We start from the raw sequence: 23,689 nt of genomic DNA, 5'->3' as shown, positions 1-23,689 counted from the left end.
ACATTCTAGAATGGTTCCCACAGATTGGAAGGTAGTTAATGTAACCCCGCTATTTAAGAAAGGAGAAAGAGCGAAAAAACGGGGAACTACAGACCAGTTAGCCTGACGTCAGTAGTAGGGAAAATACTATAATCGATTATTAAGGACATGGTAACAGGGCACGTAGAAAATAATAATAGGATTGGGCAGAGTCAACATGGATTTGTGAAAGGGAAATCATGTTTGATGAATCTGTTTAGTTTTTTGAGGTTGTAACTAGCAGGATAAATAAGGGGGGGACCGGTGGTTGTGATGTATTTGGATTTTCAGAAGGTATTCGATAAGGTACCACACAAGAGGTTATTAAACAAAATTGGGGCTCATGGGATTGGGGGTAATATACTAGCATGGATTGGTTAATGGACAGAAAACAGAGATAGCAACAAATGGGTCATTTTCGGGTCGGCAGGCTGCAACTAGTGGGGTGCCGCAAGGATCATTGCTTGTGCCCCAGCTATTCACAATCTATACCAATGATTTGGCTGAGGGGACCAAATGCAATGGGCCCAAGATTCGGGCCGCGCCTAGAACAGCGCAGCCCCAACCTGGACGCCCGTTTTTCGTGCCACAAAGTGCGCCTAAAAAAAAAACTTACCTATTCTCCGGCTCCCTGCAGGTCCTCTGGAGCTGGGCGCGGCGCAGCATGAGCTGTGGGGGGCGGAGCCAGGTCCCTGCGCTGAAAACTGTGCCGGGACCTCTGTGCAGTAGCTCCAGGCGCCCAAAACTGTGTGGGAGGGGCCCGAAGCACACAGCCCCTAGCCCTGGCTGAATGGCCTCACTGGGGCTGCGTGGATAAGGTCTCCCCCGCCTCTCTCCTCCTTCCCACCCCCCACCCCTCTCCGCGCCTCTCCCCGCCCCCCATCTCTCTTTCTCTTCCCCCCCCGCCCCCCATTTTTTTTGATTTATTGATGTATTTATCATTTATTATTGATGATGGCTCTTTATTTGTAAAACTGAAGTGTTTAATGTTTGTAAACTTCCCTTTTTAACCCCCGCCCCCCATTCCCTATTCCTGATTTGTAACCTACGCCTGATTTTCTAAGTGTAGGCAAGGTTTTTCTGAGCGTACAAAAATCTACACTTCCTCCATTCTAAGTTAGTTTGGAGTAAGTTTTCACTACCTAAACTTTCAAAACGGGCGTAAGTGGCATGACACGCCCCTTTTTGGGGGAAAAAAAATCTGTTCCAAACTGAAACTGTTCGAACTGACGAGAACTGGAGCAAACTAAATGCCGAGAATTGCAATTTCTAAGATACTCCATTCTAAACCAGTTGCTCCAAAAAAACAGGAGCAACTCAGGCCGAAACTTGGCCCCAATATATCCAGGTTTGCTGATACAAAGCTAGGTGGGAATGTGAGTTGTGAGGAGGATGCAAAGAGACTTCAAGGGGATATAGCCAGGCCAAGTGAGTGAGCAAGAGCATGGCAAATGGAATATAATATGGAGAAATGTGAAGTTATCCATTTTTTTGGTAGGAAAAAAAGAAAAGAAAATGGTTAGAGATTGGGAAATGTTGGTGTTCAGAGGGACCCGGGTGTCCTTGTTCACAAATCACTGAAAGTTAACATGCAGGTACAGCAAGCAATTAAAAAAGCAAATAGTATGTTGGCCTTTATTACAAGAGGTCTTGAGTACAAGAATAAAGATGTCTTACTGCAATTTTAAAGGGCCCTGATGAGACCGCCTGGAGTATTGTGTACAGTTTTGGTCTCCTTACCAAAGGAAGAATGTACTTGCCATAGAGGGAGTGCAACGCAGGTTCACTCCAGAATTGATTCCAGAGATGAGAGGGTTGACTTACGAGGAAAGGTTGAGTAGGTTGGGTCTCTACTCATTGGAATTCAGAAGAATTATCGAAATGTGTAAGATTATGATGGGGCTTGACAAGGTGGATGCAGAGAGGATGTTTACACTGAGGGCAGACTAGAACTAGAGGGCATGATCTTAGAATAAGGGGCCGTCCATTTAAAACTGAGATGAGGAAAAAAAATTTCTGAGAGTTGTGGATCTGTGGAATTCACTGCCTTAGAGCTGTGGAAGCTGGGACATTGAATAAATTTAAGACAGAAATAGACAGTTTCTTAAACAATAAGGGAATAATGGGTTATGGAGAGCTGGCAGGGAAGTGGACCTGAATCCATGATCAGATCAGCCATGATCGTATTAAATGGCGGAACAGACTCGAGGGGCCTTATGGCCTTCTCCTGCTCTTATTTCTTATGTTCTTATGTTCACTAGACTGATTCCTGGAATGGGAGGAATTGTCCAAGAGGAGAGATTGAGTAGACTAGGCCTATATTCTCTAGAGATTAGAAGAATGAGAGGTGATCTCATTGAAACATACAAAATTCTTACAGGGCTGGACAGTGAGGATATTGCCTCTAGCTGGGGAGTCTAGTCCAGGGGTCACAGACTAAGAGGTCAGCCATTTAGGACTGAAATGCAGAGAAATGACTTCACTCAGAGGGTGGTGAATCTTTGGAATTCTCTACCCAGAGAGCTGCGGAGGCTCAGTCGTTGAGTATATTTAAGACACAGATCGATAGATTTTTGGATATTAAGGGAATCGAGGGAAATGGGAATAGTGCAGGAAAGTGGAGTTGACATAGTAGATCAGCCATGATCTTATTGAATGGCGGACCAGGCTCGAAGGGCCAAATGGCCTATTCCTGCACTTATTTCTTATGTTCTTATGTCAGTGGAAACTACAGTACTGTAGACATCTTGGTGACCATATGCAATGGAGTACCACAGAATGCAGGCACATGGATCGATTTCCTTAGTCCACCGCATGTGATCTTGGCTGCATTGGGGCTGTGGGAGGGAGTACAAAGCACAGACCAACCATCTGCCTGTGCTGGTATAAAGTCAAACGGGGAACTTCCACCAAGCTGCTCTCTCATACCTCCTACAGCATGTAGCTAAAAAGTAACAATTTCTAATTGCCTTCTGCAAATTAGGCGTTGAGGCAGAAGATCAGCCGTGATCTTATTGAATGGCAGAGCCGGCTCGAGGGGCCAAATGACCTACTGCTCCTAATTCTTATGTTCTTAAAAGCTTCATATTTCTGAGAATCACCCTAGATGTTCCATGTTTCCAAGGGACCTTCTTCCAGCTCTGACTCTGCGATTCCTCCTCACACAAGTGCAAGCTATCAATATAGGAGCTTAGCAGAATCCTGGTTGAAATTGTCTGACATGATTGTTTAAGTAATCTGTGCCTCAGCTGATTTCCACTTTTGGACTGTATATGCGAGACGAGAAATCAATCACGTTCCAGAACTTCAAACACTTAAATCTTAGAAACACCCAGCAGGTCAGTGAACATCTGTGGAGAGTACAGACAAGTTACTGTTTTAGGTGAGGATTTTTAATCTGTCACCACTGAACCTTCAAGCCCTCCTTCCAGATCCCAGAACTGTGCAATTTCCATCACATCATTTTGAGGGAAAACAAGTTTCTGTGGCATACAGCTACTGTGACAATTCCTCAAAGTACACCAGGTTGGATTTTGCCTGTTTCGGATTATTGGTTGATGAAAAATAAAGTGGGGAGCTCTAGCTGAATCCCTGGCTTTATTTCGAAGTGAGTGTTGGGGGAAAAAAAATGGAAGGCAAAGCAGTATAAAAACCAGGCCAGCAAATTGAGTTACATAGAAACTTAGAAAATACATGCAGGAGCAGGCCATTCAGCCCTTTGAGCCTGCACTGCCATTCGATATGATCATGCAACTTCAGTTACCCCATCCCTGCCTTCTCTCCATACCCCCTGATCCCTTTAGCCGTAAGGGCCACATCTAACTCCCTTTTGAATATGTCCAACGAACTGGACCCAACAACTTTCTGTGGCAGAGAATTCCACAGGTTCACCACTCTCTGGGTGAAAAAGTTTCTCCTCATCTCGGTCCTATATGGCTTACCCCTTATCTTTAGACTGTGACTCCTGGTTCTGGACTTCCCCAGCATCGGGAACATTCTTCCTGCATCTAACCTGTCCAGTCCCGTCAGAATTTTATGTTTCTATGAGTACCCCTCTCATTCTTCTAAATTCCAGTGAGTATAAGCCTAGCCGATCCAGTCTTTCCTCATATGTCAGTCCTGTCATCCCGGGAATCAGTCTGGTGAACCTTCGCTGCACTCCCTCAATAGCAAGCATGTTCTTCCTCAGATTAGGAGACCAAAACTGCACGCAGTACTCGAGGTGTGGTCTCACCAAGGCCCTGTACAACTGCAGTAAGACATAATTCTTGAGTGAAATGAAAGAAATGGCGTTTAAAATAATACAAGAGACAAAGCAAGGTGTTGGGAATGAGCTCTCAAGAGGCAAAGAAAAGTTTGGAGGCAGAAGAGGAAAGCTGGGAGAGAGCTTGGAGCTCCACTTCTGACTCTGCCCTCCCGAGCACCAGCCGGAGCGACAAGAGGCAAGGGCTCAATCCATATAAATAGACCAGCAAGCCGAGGGAGATCAGATACCTTATTTTAAAAAGTTAACAACCAGGAAACTACCTAGAAGGTTGGTAATGTTTATTCCACGAGCGAAGTAGGTCTATATAACTAAATTTGAAGTTTTATTCACTTGCGGAATACAATTTTTCAGCCCTCCTGAAAGCCCTATTCTTTGAGATTTTGATTCCATGGACACTAGATAATTTCCGGCATTGCAGCCGGGTGGTCATTATGTGTTGGCATGTTATTTGATCATGGAGAGCGTCAGAGTGAGCCCAATGCTGCCCTTTCCTCAATGCTCATGTAACTATTCCAGTAGAGATCACTGGATAGTGCTCAGAACAGAAACCTGGCTGATTATTCATTATTGTCCATCCTCCCAAGGTGACTAGTTTGTGCTGAGATTCTTATCTGGCCTTGAGGCTCACTCGCAATCGTCTAGTAACTATAAACTGATAAAATGTGCTGCACTGTACGGGCCATACCTTTTTTATATGACAGAAGGGACAATGCATTGTTATTCACAGGCTTCAATAACAGCTTTGGAAGAAAAAGCAGCGATGACGACAACAGAACTTGAGCAGCTACAAACCAAAGCTAAACAATGGGAGGAAGTTGCTCTGCAATACGAAACTCGGGTAATGAAAATTTACTAAGCTGAAAGTAGCAATGTGTTAGAACACTGCTCAGGGTCTAAATTGGAAATCTTACCTCAATTTGCAATTCCTGAAATCTCCGAAGACAACACTTGTTAAACCGTGTGCTGTGCAACTCTAGGCTCCAGCTCTGATCAATCGAATTGAGAGTTACCTTTCTCTTGCATACCGATTTAAGATCTGTAAGGGGTTGCCTTTGATCTGTTCAAAATAGTAAGGTTGCGGCAATGGCTCAGCGTCAGTCACCATCTTTAGGAGAGGAGGGAAAAAGAGGAACAAAACTTTAGGGAGGGGGAAAAAGGATTTCCAAAGACATGAATTTTGGTATCTAGTCCAGCTTCCTGTAGATACAAATCTGTATCACAGCAAATGCAAATGAGTTGCTGTGATTAGTTAATTGAACTCCGAGATGATGAAGTTAGGTAGCAGCCAGCATGAAAATCTCATTCTTCTGCAAAAGAGCTGTCTTTTGATGCATATTAGTGAGGCTTAATGGAGAAATCTTCATAACATTAGACTATTGTTGTACCTGATAATGGATGTGCTAGATATGCTGTCACTGCATGACAGAAAACATGTATCTGTGCACTCTGTGTCCAGAACATATGACAGAGATGAAAAAGGTTAATCTAGCACAGTAAAATATTAAGACTGCGGAAGTTACCCTAAGGCTTCACCTGTCAGATCACAATCCGAATACTGTTTAGTTTTGGTCACCACACTACAAAAAGATGTATTTTAATTTTTTTTTAAACGCGAACAAGATTGATGAGTGTAAAGGGAATGAATCATAAACAGAGAGCATAAAAGTTTTAAGCTGTACAATCTAAAAAGGTGATGATGAAGCGGAATCTCATCCAGGTATACAAAATATTAAATGGTATATAGATAATTACCTGAAAATACACGGAGAAATGGATCCAGAGCACATACAGTTCATGGAAAGGAACAAGTGAAAAGTAAATTTGGAACAAATGCCAAGAAGCAGAACTTGTTTAACTCTCAAAATGATAAAATGTTTGGAAAAATCCACCAAGCAAGGCAACAGAGCTCAAGTCAGTATGGTTTCCTCCTTTTTAAAATGTTCCTCAAAATCCACCTCTTTGACCAAGTCACCTGCCCTAATATCTCCTTATATGACTGTCAAATTTTGTCTGATCGCTCCTGTGAAGCGCCGAAGGATGTTTTACTACATTAAAGGTGCTATATAAATGCAAGTTGTCATTGTTATGCCAAGTACAATTAGATGCTGTGATAGTTAATGTACTGGAGGGATGCATTTTCTTTCAAAAAAAAGTGAATAATTTTTCTTAAGCTAAAGTTCGACTGGAATACGATACGCAGCAGATTAAAGGAAACAAAAATCATCTGATGGAAGAGAATGATCTGCTTGGTGCAGTTACATTGTCACTTCTGCATCACTATGAAGTAGTTTGTAACTAATTAATGAGAAGGTCGGTTTAAATGGGGAACACTGCATTGTGCTTTTTCTGTTTTAAAATTAAGGAATGGGGGAAATATACCACATTGTAACTTATGAATACTGAGGTCAGCACATTACGGGATATAAATTGTGTCCTCTAGGTCTCCAAAATTTATTCTCACTTTCTCGAAATTGCTCTTATTCTGGTAACCAAGCAGAATTATTCTTCTGGGAATTGTAGTATAAGTTGCTGTCCTCACTCAGTACTCTTGAGTTGCTGCACAATTAATTTTGTCACTCCTAACGATAGGTCCAGTTACTACAGACAGCAGCTGATGAGCTGAAGACTAGTCTTGAAAAGACTGCAGAAAAAAATAGCCAGATAAGACACATGAGATACACGGAAACAGAGAAGGTACGCTCATCAATTTTCCATGGAGTTTTGTGACCTTTTTTTAAAAAAAAATATAATATTTAAGAACATAATTAGGAGCAGGAGTAGGCCATTCAGCCCCTCAAGCCTGCTTTGCCATTCAGTGTAATCATGGCTGATCTACCTCAACTCCACTTTCCTGCACTCTCCCCATAGCCCTTGATTCCCTTAATATCCAAAAATCTATCGATCTCTCTCTTGAATATAGTGTACAGTGAGAACTCACTTTTAGAGTGGAAGCAAGTCTTCCTCGATTTCGAGGGACTGCCTATGATGATGATGAATATACTCAACCACTGAGTATCCGCAGTCCTCTGGGGTAGAGAATTCCAAAAATTCACCACCATCTGAGTGAAGAAATTTCTCCTCATCTCAGTCCTTATTCTGAGACTGTGACCCCTGGTTCCACCCTGTCAAGCCCTGTAAGAATTATGTATGTTTCAATGAGATCACCTCTTCTCTTAAACTCTAGAGAATGTAGGCCCAGTCCACTCAATCTCTCCTCCTAGGACAATTCCTTCCCCCCATCCCAGGAATCAGTCTAGTGAACCTTTGTTGCACTCCCTCCTTCCTTGGGTAAGGAGACCAAAACTGTACACAATACCAGGTGCAGTCTCACCAGGGTCCTATATAATTGCAGTAAGACGTCTTTACTCTTATACTCTCATCCTCTTGTATTAAAGGCCAACACACCATTTGATTCCTTAATTGCTTGCTGTACCTGCATGTTAACTTTCAGTGATTTGTGTACATGGACACCCAGGTCCCTCTGAACACCAACATTTCCCAATCTCTCACCATTTAAAAAAAAAAATACTCTACTTTTCTATTTTTCCTACCAAAGTGGCTAACTTCACATTTCTCCACATTATTTTCCGTTTGCCATGTTCTTGCCCATTTACTTAGCTTGTCTATATCCCCTTGAAGTCTCTTTGCATCCTCCTCACAACTTGTATTCCCATCTAGCTTTGTATCATCAGCAAACCTGGATATATTACTTTTGATCTCCTCATCCAAATCATTGATATAGATTGTGAAGAGCTGGGGTCCAAGCACTGATCCTTGTGGCACCCCACTAGTTGCAGCCTGCCGACCCGAAAATGACCCATTTGTTCCTATCTCTGTTTTCTGTCCATTAACCAATCCTCAATCCATGCTAGTATATTACCCCCAATCCCATGAGCCCTAATTTTGTTTAATAACCTCTTGCGTGGCACCTTATCAAATGCCTTCTGAAAATCCAAATACACCACATCCACTGGTTCTTCCCCCCCCCCTCCCCCCCCCTTATCTATTCTGCTAGTTACAACCTCAAAAAACTCTTACGTTTTGGCAAATGTGATTTCCCTTTCATAAATCCATGTAGACTCTGCCCAATCCTATTATTTTCTAAGTGCCCTGTTACCATGTCCTTAATAATAGATTCTAGCATTTTCCCTACTACTGATGTCAGGCTAGCTGGTCTGTAGTTTTCACTCTCTCCCTCCTTTTTTAAATAGCGGGGTTACATTAGCTACCTTCCAATCTGCAGGCACTGTTCCAAAATTCCATAGATTCTCGAAGATGACAACCAATGCACCCTATTATAATCGCTGCATAGCCGCCTCTTTCAAAACCCTAGGATGTAAGCCATCAAGTCATGGGGATTTAGCAGCTTTCAGTCCCATTAATTTCTCAAATAAGACATTACATTAGTCCACCTTCCATTATAATCTGGTGGACTATAAGATGCAGTAACCTTCTCGCGAATGTTCCTTTAAGTGACCCAATATAACATTGCAGTGTAATGTCAGTCAAATGATTCATTTACATTTATTATTTTTTTTTTACACAGCGAGTTGTTACTATCTGGAATGCACTTCCTGAAAGGATGGTGGAAGCAGATTCAAAGTCATTTTCTGAAGAGAATTAGATAAATACTTTAAAAATGAAAAAAATGGCAGGGCTGAGGGGAAAAAGCAGGGGAGTGGGACTAATTCAATCTCTCTTTCAAAGAGCAGGCACAGGCACGATGGGCTGAATGGCCGCCTCCTGTACTGTATCATTCTATAAATAACAATTCTATTGAACTTGTTTTTCAACAGTACAGAGAGTGAAAAGGCAGAGAACTGCTGTGAGAATTCTTTCTTTTAGTGACACGCAAGTTGTTTCGTGTAGAATCTGTATTTATTTTCTTTTAACATATTTGTGTCCTTAAAATGTAATAGTCAGTAAATTGATAGTGTTAGGTTGCTGTGCATCGTGTTTTAAACAAGTCCTATCCGAACATTTCATGTTTTTGTTTTTTTACTAATGAATCTTTGATTCAATGAGTCAATAGCAACAACAACTTACATTTATAATGTAATGGTAAGTACTGCAGGGAATAAAATACAGCCAGGGTGATCTCCTCGGCTAGTTTCGATCACCCGGATGGGTCGGAGAGGAATTTTCCCAGATTTTTTTTTCCCTAAATTGGCCTGGGTTTTTGCCTCTCCCAGAGAGGCTCTGGTTGGGGTGGAGTGTAGAATGTTTCAGTATAAGGGGTATCGCAGTTGTGTGAGGCGGACTAGTTGGGCTGGGTGTTCTTTGCCTTTCCGTCATTGTTCATCAGTTTATATGTAACCTCTAGGGCTGTTGACCAAGGGCCGTGCGGCTCTTTGTCGGCCGGCGTGGACACGATGGGCCGAAATGGCCACTTCCTACGTTGTAAGTTTCAATATAGCGCTTTTAATGTAGTAAAACATTCCATGGTGCTTCACAGGGGAACCACAAGACAAAAAAATTGGCCGAGCCATATAGGGAGAAATCAGGGTAAATAACCAAAAGCTTGGTCAAAGAGAGAGGTTTTAAGGAATGTCTCAAAGGAGGAAAGAGAGGCGGAGAGGTTTTGGGAGGGAATTCTAGAGCTTACGGCCACCAATGGTTGAACGATTATAATCAGGGATGCTCAAGAGGGCAGAATTAGAGGCGTGCAGATACTTCTGGGTGGGGTTGTTGGGCTGGAGGAGATTAGAGATAGGAAGGAGTGAGGCCATGGGGCTGATTTGAAAACAAGGATGAGAATTTTGAATTCGAGGTGCTGCTTAACTGGGAGCCAATGAGCTCAGGGTGATGGGTGAGTGGGACTTAGTGTGAGTTAGGACACAGGCAGCCGAGTTTTGGATCTCAACTTTATGTAGGGTAGAACATGGGAGGCCAGCTAGGAGTGCGTTGAAATAGTCAAATCTCGAAATAATGGCATTGATGAGGGTTTCCACAGCAGATGAGCTGAGACAAGGGTGGAGACAGGCGATGTTACGGAAGTGGAAATAGGCACACTTAGGTCGCTAATAAGTCAAAGGATTCACTGTTGTATCACAACAGAGGTGTTAAATGATTTAATGCATGATTTATTGAATAAAGAGGTAGTTCTTTGTCTTCATAGCCCTTTCCAAAAGTGACTGACTTGAGGAGAGCTATCTAAACTGTGTTTAAGCTAGCCTATCCCTTTAAAGTGACACATTCTGAGCCAAAATCGGATCTTCCTTGGCTATTCTATGTAGGGAAGTGCTCTGATTAGACACGTCGTGATGCCAATTAGAGACAAATTACTGATGTTAACTGAAGTTTGTCTGATTAAAAATAACTATTAAACAGCAATGCTGCCCCTCTGCTAGAGACTCAGCCTGAGGGAGCAATTCATTGGTCTCTTACTGCTTGTAGACTGGCAGCTCCTTGTAAATCTGAGAGCCATGTAATCAAGGTTAGCAGGAAATAACTGCTAGCATTGGCATTTACTAATGTCTCTTTCTCCAAGGAGGAATAATATTGTAGAGGTGCCCATATAAGGCAGAATAATATTGTAGAGGTGTTGCATAATGGTGATCCCATTAGAGTCATCAACACAGGTTCACTATAATAACAGGTTATTTTTCATCTATATTTTGCCCTCTCACACCTCCACCACCATCCCACTGCTGTTACTATCATGGTGCAGGCGAAAGATCAGATGGGACTGCGCTTGAAGGAATTGGGAGCCTTTCCTGAGCTGCTGAAAGTGGCTGAACGTAGGCTGCATGAATATGAGGAAAAGCTCCTGTGTCGCAAGAGAAGATTCTTTGGTCTATCACAAACACTGATTGAGCTGCAGATGAAGGTGCTGGAGTTAAGGCAAACGCCATTAATTGGGAGATGGGTATTAGCACAACGTAATCAGTTGAGTGCATCCCTGATACTGCCTTTCCACCTGCAACCTTGTATATGGGAGTTATTCCTGGAGTCTTGCACATGGCATTTTTATCTGCAAGGTTCTGGAAGCAACATGCTAAGCATTGTGAATGGATTTTTAATGATTGTTTGTTTGGCTTTCAAAGTGCACAGGCTCTCCTAACTCCTTTCATGCTGTATTGATTCCCTTGTGCAATGGTATAGCGCAGAGCTTGCTTGTTCTAATCATTTTAGCTATATATATCCTCTGTTGACCTTGCTTATGGTTATTTACTATCCTATACTTCCTCTTTGTTTACTGGTAATGTTGACAACAGCTTGTGTCTTTCAACCAAATGAATTGTTTTGTAGAAGTGCTATAATTATGCTGATGTTCCAGGCTGACGAACAGAGCTTTCGATTGAAATCCTCTTCGGAAAAGGCGGAGTCTTTAAGTGAAGAGAAACGCAAATTACAGATGACGTTGGAAGTTCTTTCTCGGTAATGTCTCCACAATTTTTAGTCGCATTTCAGATCATTGTGTTAGCTCCTCACCGACCTGTTCTTTTACAGTACCAGTTTAGCTTTAGTGGAAATCAATTGTGGCTTTGCAGCAATGCTATTCTGGCAGTGTACGCGAGTGACCCATTTGACTCTGGAATGAAGCAGGTTAAACTCCCTGGAGCAGGTTGCCTCGCTCTTTGGTTTGACACTGCATGCAATGTAAATCCAGTGCGGTGTCAAACCTGGTTTACAAAGTGCTCATGGACTCGCGTCGATCCTGGGCACTTTATAAAGCCCACCTAATGCTGATTTAAATGTTTAGCAACATTTCAAGTGCAACATCCCCATCGGCACCTGGGAATCCCTGGCCCAAAATTGCCCAAAATGGAGGAAGAGCATCCGGGAGGGCGCTGACCACTCGAGCCTCGTCGCCAAGAGCATGCGGAAATCAAGCGCAGTCAGCGGAAGGAGTGTTCGGCAAATCAGGCTCCCTTACCCACCTTTTCCTTCAACCACTGCCCCACCTGTAACAGAGACTGTAATTCCGTATTGAACTGTACAGCTACCTGAGAATTCACTAGTCTTCCTCGATTTCGAGCGACTGCCTATGATGACGGTAATGATGATTAGCAAGTGGAGATTGTCTCCTCCCTGCCGTCTAAGCACATACATTTGATTGTTGGGAGAGCTCTCCCATCGCATCAGTATCCAGGCATGCACACAGCTCTCTCGGGCTTGACTCTTACAGTTCCAGACAAGCAGGAGCTGGACAATATACAGATGGTTCTGACTGGAACCTGAACTACATCTGCTAGTTTTAGACTGTAGTGCAAAGGCAGCCTTAGATATCAATAGTCCTCATGTTCCATACTGTCGTATTCACCTGCCGTTGAGAGGTTTAACAAAACACCACCGGTACCTCTGCAGTTCCTTGAGTAGTTGTATATTATAAATCAGCTAAGAGGACATGGGTAAAGTGATATTGGGCACTCCATTACGTGCAGTCAATAGGAACCTCATTATGTTCTATTCATCAGCAAATACTGACCCATAACTCTAAAGCAGTTAATTATTACATTGCCAAATCACACAAGGACTATTGAGTTGAATTAAAACAGTTTTATTTCACCACCTTGTCTGTTTCCGATGTGTAAATAAAATACACATTAATGCACATGTACTTCTGAATCTACATTTAAGACATATGCTAAATAAAGCACATTGGGAGCATTGCTCTGCTTTCAATCCTTTCATATTTCTTCTGCCGTCCACTTTCAGGCATTGGCTCCTTGTTTGCTAATGTTTCCACAGAAGCAGGGTTCCCTCCAGTACTGAGAGCACTTCCAGGAGGTTAGCAATTAAAATAGAAACCGTGGCTGATTTTCCGCACCCTAACCCAGGACCAAATGTAGTGTCTTTACAACTTCCCCTGGATGGGCTCAGCTAACTCAACACAGATTTGTGAATTGAGCCCCGGGATCTTCTAGTCCCTCGAGCTCAGCTATTCACCACCGTAACTAGCTGAGCTATGGGCAAAGTCCGTGTCTAATCCTTGCTATAACTAAAAATTCTTCATGGTAACATTAGACAACAGAAGTCTGTTTGAAATAAAGTCCCAACAATGTGCCAGCCCCTTGCCCTCAGAAAAACACTAGTCCACTTTCCTAAATTAAGCCTATCTGAGTGAGGACTTCTGATGAACTGTTGCCACTTCTGTTCATGGACCAGTGGTTCTTAAGAATTGGATTAACACTTGGACCAGTATGACCAAATGTAATGTCTTTACAATGGCTCTGGATGAAATCAGCTTACTCAACATAGACTGGGTATTGAACCCAGGGCCACCTTGCCTCTATGGCCCAGCTACTACGTGCATTTTGCATTGAGTCCTTTATTGTCAGCAGAGAGATTTCATTCTGTCAATCTAGGCTGAATTCCAACCCAGTGCACAAGAGATAGGGCAGCCTTCTCAGAAAATCAACTTTAAATAAATTCTGTTTCAATCGATTTATTAATTTATAACCATCTTTCTTTAGATAGGTGTGTACATGTTTTCTAATTGCATTTAGATTGCTTTTCTGTGAGAAGTGGCTTCTTTTCCTGTTTGAATCTACTTAATTTCAATTATTAATTTAAGGAAACTGAAGGAGGTTGATTTACAAAACCGAGAGCTAATCGAGACAATGGCAAAACAAGAAGAAGCTGTTTTGCTGAGCAAATATCAGCTAGAAGAGAGATCGAGGGAATCTGCAGCGTTGAGTCAGCAGTTGGAAGCTGCGTTGCACGATGTTGGCAAAAAGGTATGAAACATAGAAACATAGAAAGTAGGTGCAGGAGTAGGCCATTCGGCCCTTTGAGCCTGCACCACCATTCAATATGATCATGGCTGATCATACAACTTCAGTACCCCATTCCTGCTTTCCCTCCATACCCCTTGATCCCCTTAGCCGTAAGGGCCACATCTAACTCCCATCACTCTTCCGTAAAATAATGTTTTCATCCGTCTGCAATTTTCCTTTTCCTTGTTCAGAACATATAGAAAAAGAATTCTATTTACCATTGGCAGGCCGATTGCTGTGTGGAGCACACAAAACCTTTTTCAAGTTGTGAGTCTGGAGTCCCATATAGGCCAGACCGGGTAAGGACGGCACATTTTCCTTCCCTAAAGGGCATTAGTGAACCAGATGGGTTTTTACGACAATCCGGTAGTTTCATGGTCACCATATCCAGATTTATTTAATGAACTGAATTTAAATTCCCCAGTTGCGGTGGTGGGATTTGAACTCTCGTCTCCAGGTCATTAGTCTAGGCCTCTGGATTACTAATTCAGTAACATACCCACTATGCTACCGCTCCCTTAGGTTTTCTACTTTGTCAACAATAAGGTACACGACTTGAACGTGATAACACTGAATGTTGCCTTTCACTTCATGTTTGAGTGGTGACTCAAATTCACTATTTTCAAGAAAATCAGATTTTTGGTTACATCAGGCTCATTGTGGAAAAATACAATGATTCGTTTTTACTGATTTTTAAAAAATTGGATTCAGACTGTGGTATTATGATTTAACTAGGTGAATTGGAAGCTACTTAGGTGCTCTAATTGTGTCTATGAATCTCTGCGCTCCTTCTATTCTGACTTCTTTCACATCCCCGACTTTTAACGCTGCACCGTTGACAGCTGTGCCTTAGTTCTGGAATTAAAACAACATAAGAATTAGGAGCAGGCGTAGGCAGTGTTCCCCGTGCATGGGAATCCAAGTCTGTCTTTCTTTATATATCTGCCAATTTCTCCTAGGAGTAAGTTTTTTTTTTTTACCTGGATCAGTTCGGCACCCATCTGAGCCAACACGGTCTAGTGCACAGTTTAATTGATGTTGACTTGCCTTATGCTGTGTGACTAGCAGGATTGCTTAAAACATCACATTTATAATGCTGGCCTTTTCAGTGAGGCAATTCGTCCAGTCCATTAGATTTATAGCTTACTTTGGATTTGTGGATTACTGAATTTTCACAATGCGGTTGGAAGTGTCTCAGTAATTCATTTCGAGCCTGACATCCCGAATGTTATCTCCGACTGCTTTTGCACAGGTTTGTATAGCAAGCCATGTTTTTTATGTGACCTAAAGTTCCTGTCGGAAACAACATTTCGAGCAGCTGGTGCTTCTATCTGGCCGACTGCAAATTGTGGTCCAGCACAATGCACTGTATTCAAATATCGAAGCTATCTGGTATTATTTCCCAATCCTTCAGATTAATGATTCCTTTATCCCATGTGCATTCTTATCAATTGCAGAGTGCACTCCAACCAGAAATGTCTATTTGCAGAGCTCTTTGTTCTTAATTAAATTAATTAGAAGACGGAGCTGTGCGTCTACAATTACCAATCAGTGAATTTTCTCAGTGATTGTACTTTCAATTTATAATTCCACATTAAACATTGAGATCATAAAAAAAAAAAGACAAATTTGTGTTTGCAGCAGGCTCCGATTTGAAGATGAAGGGTGTCTCTGAATGAAGTATATCTTTGTTACATGAAGCCTGGCTCTTCCTATGGCCTTGTGCCAATTTGCGCAGAGCAAGTTCCCACAAACAGCAATGTGATCATGACCCAGCTAATCTGTTTTTTTTAGTGATGATGGTTGAGAGAGAAATTTTGGTTAGGACATCGGGGTGAACTCCCCTTTTTTTTTTGAAATTGCATCATAAGAAATAGGAGCAGGAGTAGGCCATTTGGCCCTTCGAGCCTGCTCCGCCATTCAATAAGATCATGACTGATCTGGTCTTGGCCTTGACGCCACTTCGCTGCCCGCTCCCCATAACCCTTGACACCCGTATCATTCAAAAATCTTGTCTATCTCCACCTTAAATATATTCAATGACCCAACCTCCACAGCTCTCTGGGGTAGAGAATTCCAAAGATCCACAACCCTCGGGGGAAATTCCTCCTCATTTCTGTTTTAAATGGGTGACCTCTTATTCTGAAACTATGCCCCCTAGTTCTAGATTCCCCCACAAGGGGAAACATCCTCTCAATCTATCCTGTCAAGCCCCCTCAGAATAAGATCATCTCTCATTCTTCTAAATTCCAATGAGTATAGGCCTAACCTACTCAACCTTTCTTCGTAAGACAGCCCTTTCATCTCCAGAATCAACCTCATGAACCTTTTCTGAACTGCCTCCAATGTAAGTATATCCCTCATTAAATAAGGAGACCAAAACTGTGCACAGTACTCCAGGTGTGGTGTCCCCAACTCCCTGTACAGTTGTAGCAGGACTTCCCTACTTTTATACTCCATCCCCCTTGCAATAAAGGCCAACATTCTATTTGCCTTCCTAATTACTTGCTGGACTTGCATGTTAACTTTTTGTGTTTCATGTACAAGGACTCCTAGATCCCTCTGTACCTCAGCATTTTGTAATCTCTCCCCATTTAAATAATAATTTGCTTTTCTATTATTTCCTCCAAAGTGGATAACCTCACATTTTCCCACATTATACTCCATCTGCCAAATTGTTGCCCACTTACTGAGCCTGTCTATATCCCTTTGCAGATTCTTTGCGTCCTCCTCACAATTTGCTTTCCCACCCATCTTTGTATCATCAGCAAATTTGGCTACATTATACTCTGTCCCTTCATCCAAGTCATTAATATAGATTGTAAATCGTTGAGGTCTCAGCACTGATCCCTGCGGCACCCAACTAGTTACTGTTTGCCAACCTGAAAATGACCCATTTATCCTGACTCTCTGTTTTCTGTTAGTTAGCCAATCCTCTATCCATGCTAATATATTATCCCCAACCCCGTGAGCTCTTATCTTGTGCAGTAACCTTTTATGTGGCACCTTGGGATCTTTACATCCTGCTGACACTGCAGACAGGACCTCGGTTTAACATTTCAGTCAAAGGGTGGCACCTCCAACATTGTAGAAATGGCATTGAAATGATGGAGAGCATACAGCCTAGATTGTCTAAGATAGTTCTGAGGAAAGTTTTGATTGGGAAGGACTGTTTCCTCTGGTTGGGGAGTCCATGATGAGGGTTCATCAATTTAAAATTATTACCAAGAAAGTGAATGTAAGCAAAAATTCTTTATACAGAGGATTGTTGGCGAATAGAAGGCTCTGCAACAGGGAATGGTTGAGGCAGAAAGCATTGCATCTCAAGGGGGAGTTGGATAACTATTTGAAGTGGAGGAAGATGCAGGACTATGAATCGAGCTCGGGGAAATGGGATTAGAATTGGATTGCTCTAGCAGAGTTGCCACAAACACAATGTGCTGAATAACTGTCTGAGCTGTATCATCTAGTGATTTAAAAGCATTCTTGAAGTCCATGTAGACTTAAGTTTACAAGAGAGCCCAGTTTACCTGGTTACAATTGTAGATAAGATTATAAGTATTTCACAAAAGATACAATTAATGCAACAAAAGAAGGAACACTATCAAAGTGCAGCATTCACACTGCTTCAGGACCTGTACCATTCATGAGAAAAGTATAAATTATTTAACATCCAATTTGAGGGGGTTTTGGTTTAAAGTGAAATCTCAATTATCTGGCATAATGCAGCGAAGCTTTATGCTTCCTAATGGCAAATGGTGATTAATTGAAAACACACAATTTTTGTTTTTTCATATATATTAAAAAGAACCATAGGTGAATCATGTGTAGCACTACCACCGTGCTAAATGGGATAGATTCAGAACCGATCTAGTAGTTCAAAATTGGTCAACCATGAGGTGCTGTTGGCCATCAGCAGCAACAGAATTGTATTCCACCACAATCTGTAACCTCATGGCTCGGCATATCTCTTGCTCTACATTACCATTAAGCCAGGGGACCAACCCTGATTCAATAAGGAGTGCCAGGAGCAGCATCTGGCGTACCTAAAAATGAGGTGCCAACCTGGGGAAGCTGCAACATAGCTACATGCATGCTAAGCAGCGGAAGTAGCATACTGTAGAAGAGCTAAGCGATCCCACAAACAGCAGATCGGATAAAAGCTCTGCCATCCTGTCACATCTAGTCATGAATGGTGGTGGACAATTAAATGACTGGAGGAGGAGGCTCCATGAATATCCCCATCCTCAATGATGGCGGCGCCCAGCACGTGAGTGCAAAAGACACGAATGAAGTGTTTGCAACCATCTTCAGCCAGAAGTGCCGAGTGGATGATCCATATCGGCCTCCTCCTGAGGTCCCCTCCAACAGAGAAGCCATTCTTCAGCCAATTCGATTCACTGCACATGATACAGAAAAGGCAATGGGCCCCAACAACATACTGGCTGTCACCCTGAAGACCTGCTCCAGAGCTAGCCGCAGCTCTAGCCAAGCTGTTCCAGTACAGCTACAGCACTGGCATCTACCTGACATGTAGAAAACTGCCCAGGTATGTCCTGTCCACAAAAAGCAGGACAAATCCAATCTGGCCCATTACCACCCCATCCGTCTATTCTCAATCATTAGCAAAGTGATGACAGGTGTCATCAACAATGCTATCAAGTGGTACTTGCTCACCAATACTCAGTTTGGGTTCCGCCAGCACCACTTGGCTCCAAACCTCATTACAGCCTTGGTCCAAACATAGACAAAAGAGCTGAATTCCAGAGGTGAGGTGAGAGTGACGGCTCTTGACATCAAGGCAGCATTTGACCGAGTGTGGCATTAATACTGAAGTCAATGGGGATCAGGGGGAAAACTCTGCACTGGATGGAGTCATACCTAGCACAGAGGAAGATAGTTGTGGTGGTTGGAGGTCAATCATCACAGCCCCAGGACATCGCTGCAGAGGTTCCTCAGGGCAATGTCTTAGGTCCAACCATCCTCAGCAGCTTTATCAATGACCTTCCCTCCATCGTAAGGTCAGAAGTGGGATGTTCGCTGATTGCACAGTGTTCAGTTCAGACATCAGTTCTATTTGCAGCTCCTCAGATAATGAAACAGTCCATGCCCATGTGCAGCAAGACCTGGATGACATTTAGGCTTGGGATGATAAGTAGCAAGTAATATTCTCACCACAAGTGCCAGGCAATGACGAACTCCAACAAGAGAGTGTCGAACCACCCTCCCTTGACATTCAACGGCATCACCATTGCCGAAGCTCCCAACACCAACATTCTGGGGTTGCCATTGACCAGAAACCTAACTGGACCAGCCAATAAATACTGTGGCTAAAAAAGCAGGTTACAGGCTGGGTATTCTGTGATGAGTGTCTCCCCTCCTGACTCTCCAAAGCCTTTCCACCATCTACAAAGCACAAATCCATAGTGTGATGGAATACTCTCCACTAGTTTGGATGAGTGCAGCTCCAACAACACTCAGGAAGCTCGACACCATCCAGGACAAAACAGCCCCCTTGACTGGCACCCCATCCACCATCTTAAACGTTCACTCCCTCCGGCACACCGTGGCTGCGGTGTGTAACATCTACAAGATGCACTGCAGCAACTCGCCAAGGCTTCTTTGACCGCACCTCCCAAACTCTCGATCTCTATCACTTAGAAGGACAAGGGCAAAGGAGCATGGGATCACCACCATCTCCAAGTTCTCCTCCAAGTCACACACCAGCCAAATTTGGAAATATATCATGTTCCTTCATCTTGCTGTGTCAAAATCCTGGAACTCCCTCCCAAACAGCACTGAGAGCACCTTCACCACACGGACTGCAGCGTTTCAAGAAGGCAGCTCACCACCACTTTCTCGAGGGCAATTAGGGATGGGCAAGAAATGCTGGCCTTGCCAGAGCAACCAGACATCCCAGGAATGAATATATTTTTTTAATAATGAAGTCCAGCACAGTATAAATAACACATGTAATCTAATTTTCCTCAGGTGAGGCTGATTTATGATAGGCAGGAGGAGAGTGACATTTGTGAGTTGTACAATGAGGCAACATAGAAACATAGAAAATAGATGCAACAGCAGGCCATTCGGCCCTTCGAGCCTGCACCACCATTCAAGAAGATCATGGCTGATCGTTCCCTCAGTACCCCTTTCCTGCTTTCTCTCCATACGACTTGATCCCTTTAGCTGTAAGGGCTATATCTAACTCCCTCTTGAATATATCCAACGAACTGGCATCAACAAATCTCTGCGGTAGGGAATTCCACAGGATAACAACTCTGAGTGAAGAAGTTTTTCCTCATCGCAATCCTAAATGGCTTACCCCTTATCCTTAGACTGTGTCTCCTGGTTCTGGACTTCCCCAACATCGGGAACATTCTTCCTGCATCTAACCTGTCCAGTCCCGTCAGAATTTTATGTTTCTGAGATCTCCTCTTATCTTTCTAAACTCCAGTGAATAAAAGTCCAGTCGATCCAGTCTCTCCTCATATGTCAGTCCAGCCATCCCGGGAATCAGTCTGGTGAACCTTCGCTGCACTCCCTCAATAGCAAGAACATCCTTCCTCAGATTAGGAGACCAAAACTGAACACAATATTCCAAGTGAGGCCTCACCAAGGCCCTGTACAACTGCAGTAAGACCTCCCTGCACCTATACTCATCCCCTAGCTATGAAGGCCAGCATACCATTTGCCGCCTTCACCGCCTGCTGTACCTGTATGCCAACTTTCAATGACTGATGAACCATGACCTCCAGGTCTTGTTGCACCTCCCCTTTTCCTAATCTGCCACCATTCAGATAATCTTCTGCCTTTGTGTTTTTGCCCCCAAAGTGGATAACCTCACATTTATCCACATTATACTGCATCTGGCATGCATTTGCCCACTCCCCTAACCTGTCCAAGTCACCCTGCAGCCTCTTAGCATCCTCCTCACAGCTCACACCGCCACCCAGTTTAGTGTCGTCTGCAAACATGGAGATATTACACTCAATTCCTTCATCCAAATCATTAATGTATATTGTAAATAGCTGAAGTCCCAGCACTGAGCCCTGCAGCACCCCACTAGTCACTGCCTGCCATTCTGAAAAGGACCTGTTTATCCCGACTCTCTGCTTCCTGTCTGCCAACCAGTTCTCTCTCCACGTTAGTACATTACCCCCAATATCATGTGCTTTAATTTTGCATGCCAATCTCTTGTGTGGGACCTTGTCAAAAGCCTTTTGAAAGTCCAAATACACCACATCCACTGGTTCCCCCTCGTCCACTCTACTAGTTACATCCTCAAAAAATGGCAGAAGATTTGTCAAGCATGATTTCCCTTTTATAAATCCATGTTGACTTGGACCAATCCTGTCACTGCTTTCCAAATGCGCTATTATTTCATCTTTAATAATTGATTCCAACATTTTCCCCACTACTGATGTCAGGGTAACCGGTCTATAATTACCTGCTTTCTCTCTCCTCTTTTTAAAAAGTGGTGTTACATTAGCTACCCTCCAGTCCATAGGAACTGATCCAGAGTCGATAGACTGTTGGAAAATGATCACCAATGCATCCACTATTTCTAGGACCACTTCCTTGAGCATTCTGGGATGCAGACTATCAGGCCCTGGGGATTTATCGGCCTTCAATCCCATCAATTTCCCTAACACAATTTCCTGCCTAATAAGAATATCCTTCAATTCCTCCTTCTCACTAGACCCTCGTTCCCCGAGTACTTCCGGAAGGTTATTTGTGTCTTCCTTCGTGAAGAGAGAGCCAAAGTATTTGTTCAACTGGTCTGCTATTTCTTTGTTCCCCACTATAAATTCACCTGAATCTGACTGCAAGGGACCTACGTTTGTCTTCACTAATCTTTTTCTCTTCACATATCTATAGAAGCTTTTGCAGTCAGTTTTATGTTCCCGGCAAGCTTCCTCTCATACTCTATTTCCCCCCTCCTAATTAAACCCTTTGTCCTCCTCTGCTGAATTCTAAATTTCAAGTTTTCTGCTTTTTCTGGCCAATTTATATGCCACTTCCTTGGTTTTAACACTATCCTTAATTTCCCTTGTTAGCCTGGGTTGAGCCAACTTCCCCGTTTTATTTTTACTCCAGTCAGGGATGTACAATTGTTGTAGTTCAGCCATGTGATCTTTAAATATTTGTCTATCTACCGTTAACCCTTTAAGTATCATTTGCCAGTCTATTCTAGTCAATTCACATCTCATACCATCGAAGTTACCTTTCCTTAAGTTCAGGACCCTAGTCTCTGAATTAACTGTGTCACTCTCCATCTTAATAAAGAATTCTACCATATTATGGTCACTTTTCCCCAAGGGGCCTCTCACAACAAGATTGCTAATTAGTCCTTTCTCATTACACATCACCCAGTCTAGGATGGCCAGCCTTCTAGTTGGTTCCTCGACATATTGGTCCAGAAAACCATCCCTAATACACTCCAGGAAATCCTCCTCCATCGTATTGCTACCAGTTTGGTTAGCCCAATCTATATGTAGATTAAAGTCTCCCATGATAACTGCTGTACCTTTTTTATTGTAGGCATCCCTAATTTCTTGTTTGCTGTCCCCAATCTCACTACTATTTGGTGGTCTGTACACAACTCCCACTAGCGTTTTCTGTCCTTTGGTATTCCGCAGCTCCACCCATACAGATTCCACATCATCAAAGCTAATGTCCTTCCTTACTATTGCGTTAATTTCCTCTTTAACCAACAACGCTACCCCACCTCCTTTTCCTTTCTGTCTATCCTTCCTGAATGTTGAATACCCCTGGATGCTGAGTTCCCAGCGTTGGTCACTCTGGAGCCATGTTTCCGTGATGCCAATTATATCATCATTAATTGCCGCCTGTGCAGTTAATTCGTCCAACTTATTACGAATACTCCTCGCATTGAGGCACAGAGCCTTCAGGCTTGTCTTTTTAACGCACTTTGCCTCGCTATCAAGCGGGGCTGAATTTTAATTGGGAAAGCGATGTGGGAGCAGGGGTGGGGTGGGTGCTCCGAAATGGTGGGGAAACGCTGAATTTAACAGTAGGGCCTGATTTGAATGTGAAACCTCTTTCCCAGCTGCGGCCAGCCTGATTGAGATGCCAGGGTGGGGCGAGTGATCAGCAACCAGAGGAGCAGGCGAGGGATGGGCAGTGAGGCCTTGTGGTGGTGTCTCCGATCGCAGGGGATGGGTTAGGTCAAGGCACTGGATTCAGCAGGTAAGTATGAAAGCCCTTACATCCTGGATCCAGCAGTCTTCGCCTTCCATGAACTGGGCGGGTTTCACGAGGCCTGTGAAATCTGACCAGCGAAGGTTAAATTCAAACTGGAGATTAAAACGGAGGCTTCCAGCCTCATTATAATATTTAAATAGACTATCTTCCTCCTGGGAGTGGGTTGGCTGCCCCACTCCCCCCATCCCACCTCCATTAAAACTGAAGTGAGTGGATTGGAGGCGGGTTCTGGTCAGAATACAGATTTTTAACTCTAACTTCCCACACAACCCCAACCAACCCGTTTTTTTTTCAGTTAAAATTCCCCCCAAAATGTCTGCAAAAAGTCTGGTGGACAATTAGCAAGGCAAATAATTAACGTTTGGATAATAGCAATTCCACTGTACCTCTAGTCATGTCTCCATCCGCATGACGATTACTTCATAGACTTGTATACTTTGCAGAGATGTTTATC

The 23,689-nt window shown here is 43.2% G+C and overlaps 1 protein-coding gene across 7 annotated transcripts in view; it reads left to right on the top strand.

The window, feature by feature from the left end:
* The window catches only part of LOC139268020 (outer dense fiber protein 2-like), a 73,540-nt gene that overhangs the window by 31,532 nt on the left and 18,319 nt on the right, over window positions 1–23,689 (top strand). For 5 of the 7 annotated variants that reach the window (XM_070885995.1, XM_070885993.1, XM_070885990.1 and 2 more), the window contains 5 exons: window positions 5,013–5,123; window positions 6,875–6,979; window positions 10,956–11,114; window positions 11,565–11,665; window positions 13,806–13,968. In XM_070885995.1, coding sequence (XP_070742096.1) covers window positions 5,013–5,123; window positions 6,875–6,979; window positions 10,956–11,114; window positions 11,565–11,665; window positions 13,806–13,968 — 639 coding nt within the window. Of the gene's footprint in view, window positions 1–5,012; window positions 5,124–6,874; window positions 6,980–10,955; window positions 11,174–11,564; window positions 11,666–13,805; window positions 13,969–23,689 lie in introns of those variants that run through there. The other 2 variants (XM_070885994.1, XM_070885997.1) reach the window with 2 other exon arrangements.

This window comes from Pristiophorus japonicus, chromosome 8, assembly GCF_044704955.1.
Source record: "Pristiophorus japonicus isolate sPriJap1 chromosome 8, sPriJap1.hap1, whole genome shotgun sequence".
Taxonomy (NCBI): Eukaryota; Metazoa; Chordata; class Chondrichthyes; family Pristiophoridae; genus Pristiophorus; species Pristiophorus japonicus.
This window is presented reverse-complemented; position numbering and strand designations above follow the sequence as displayed.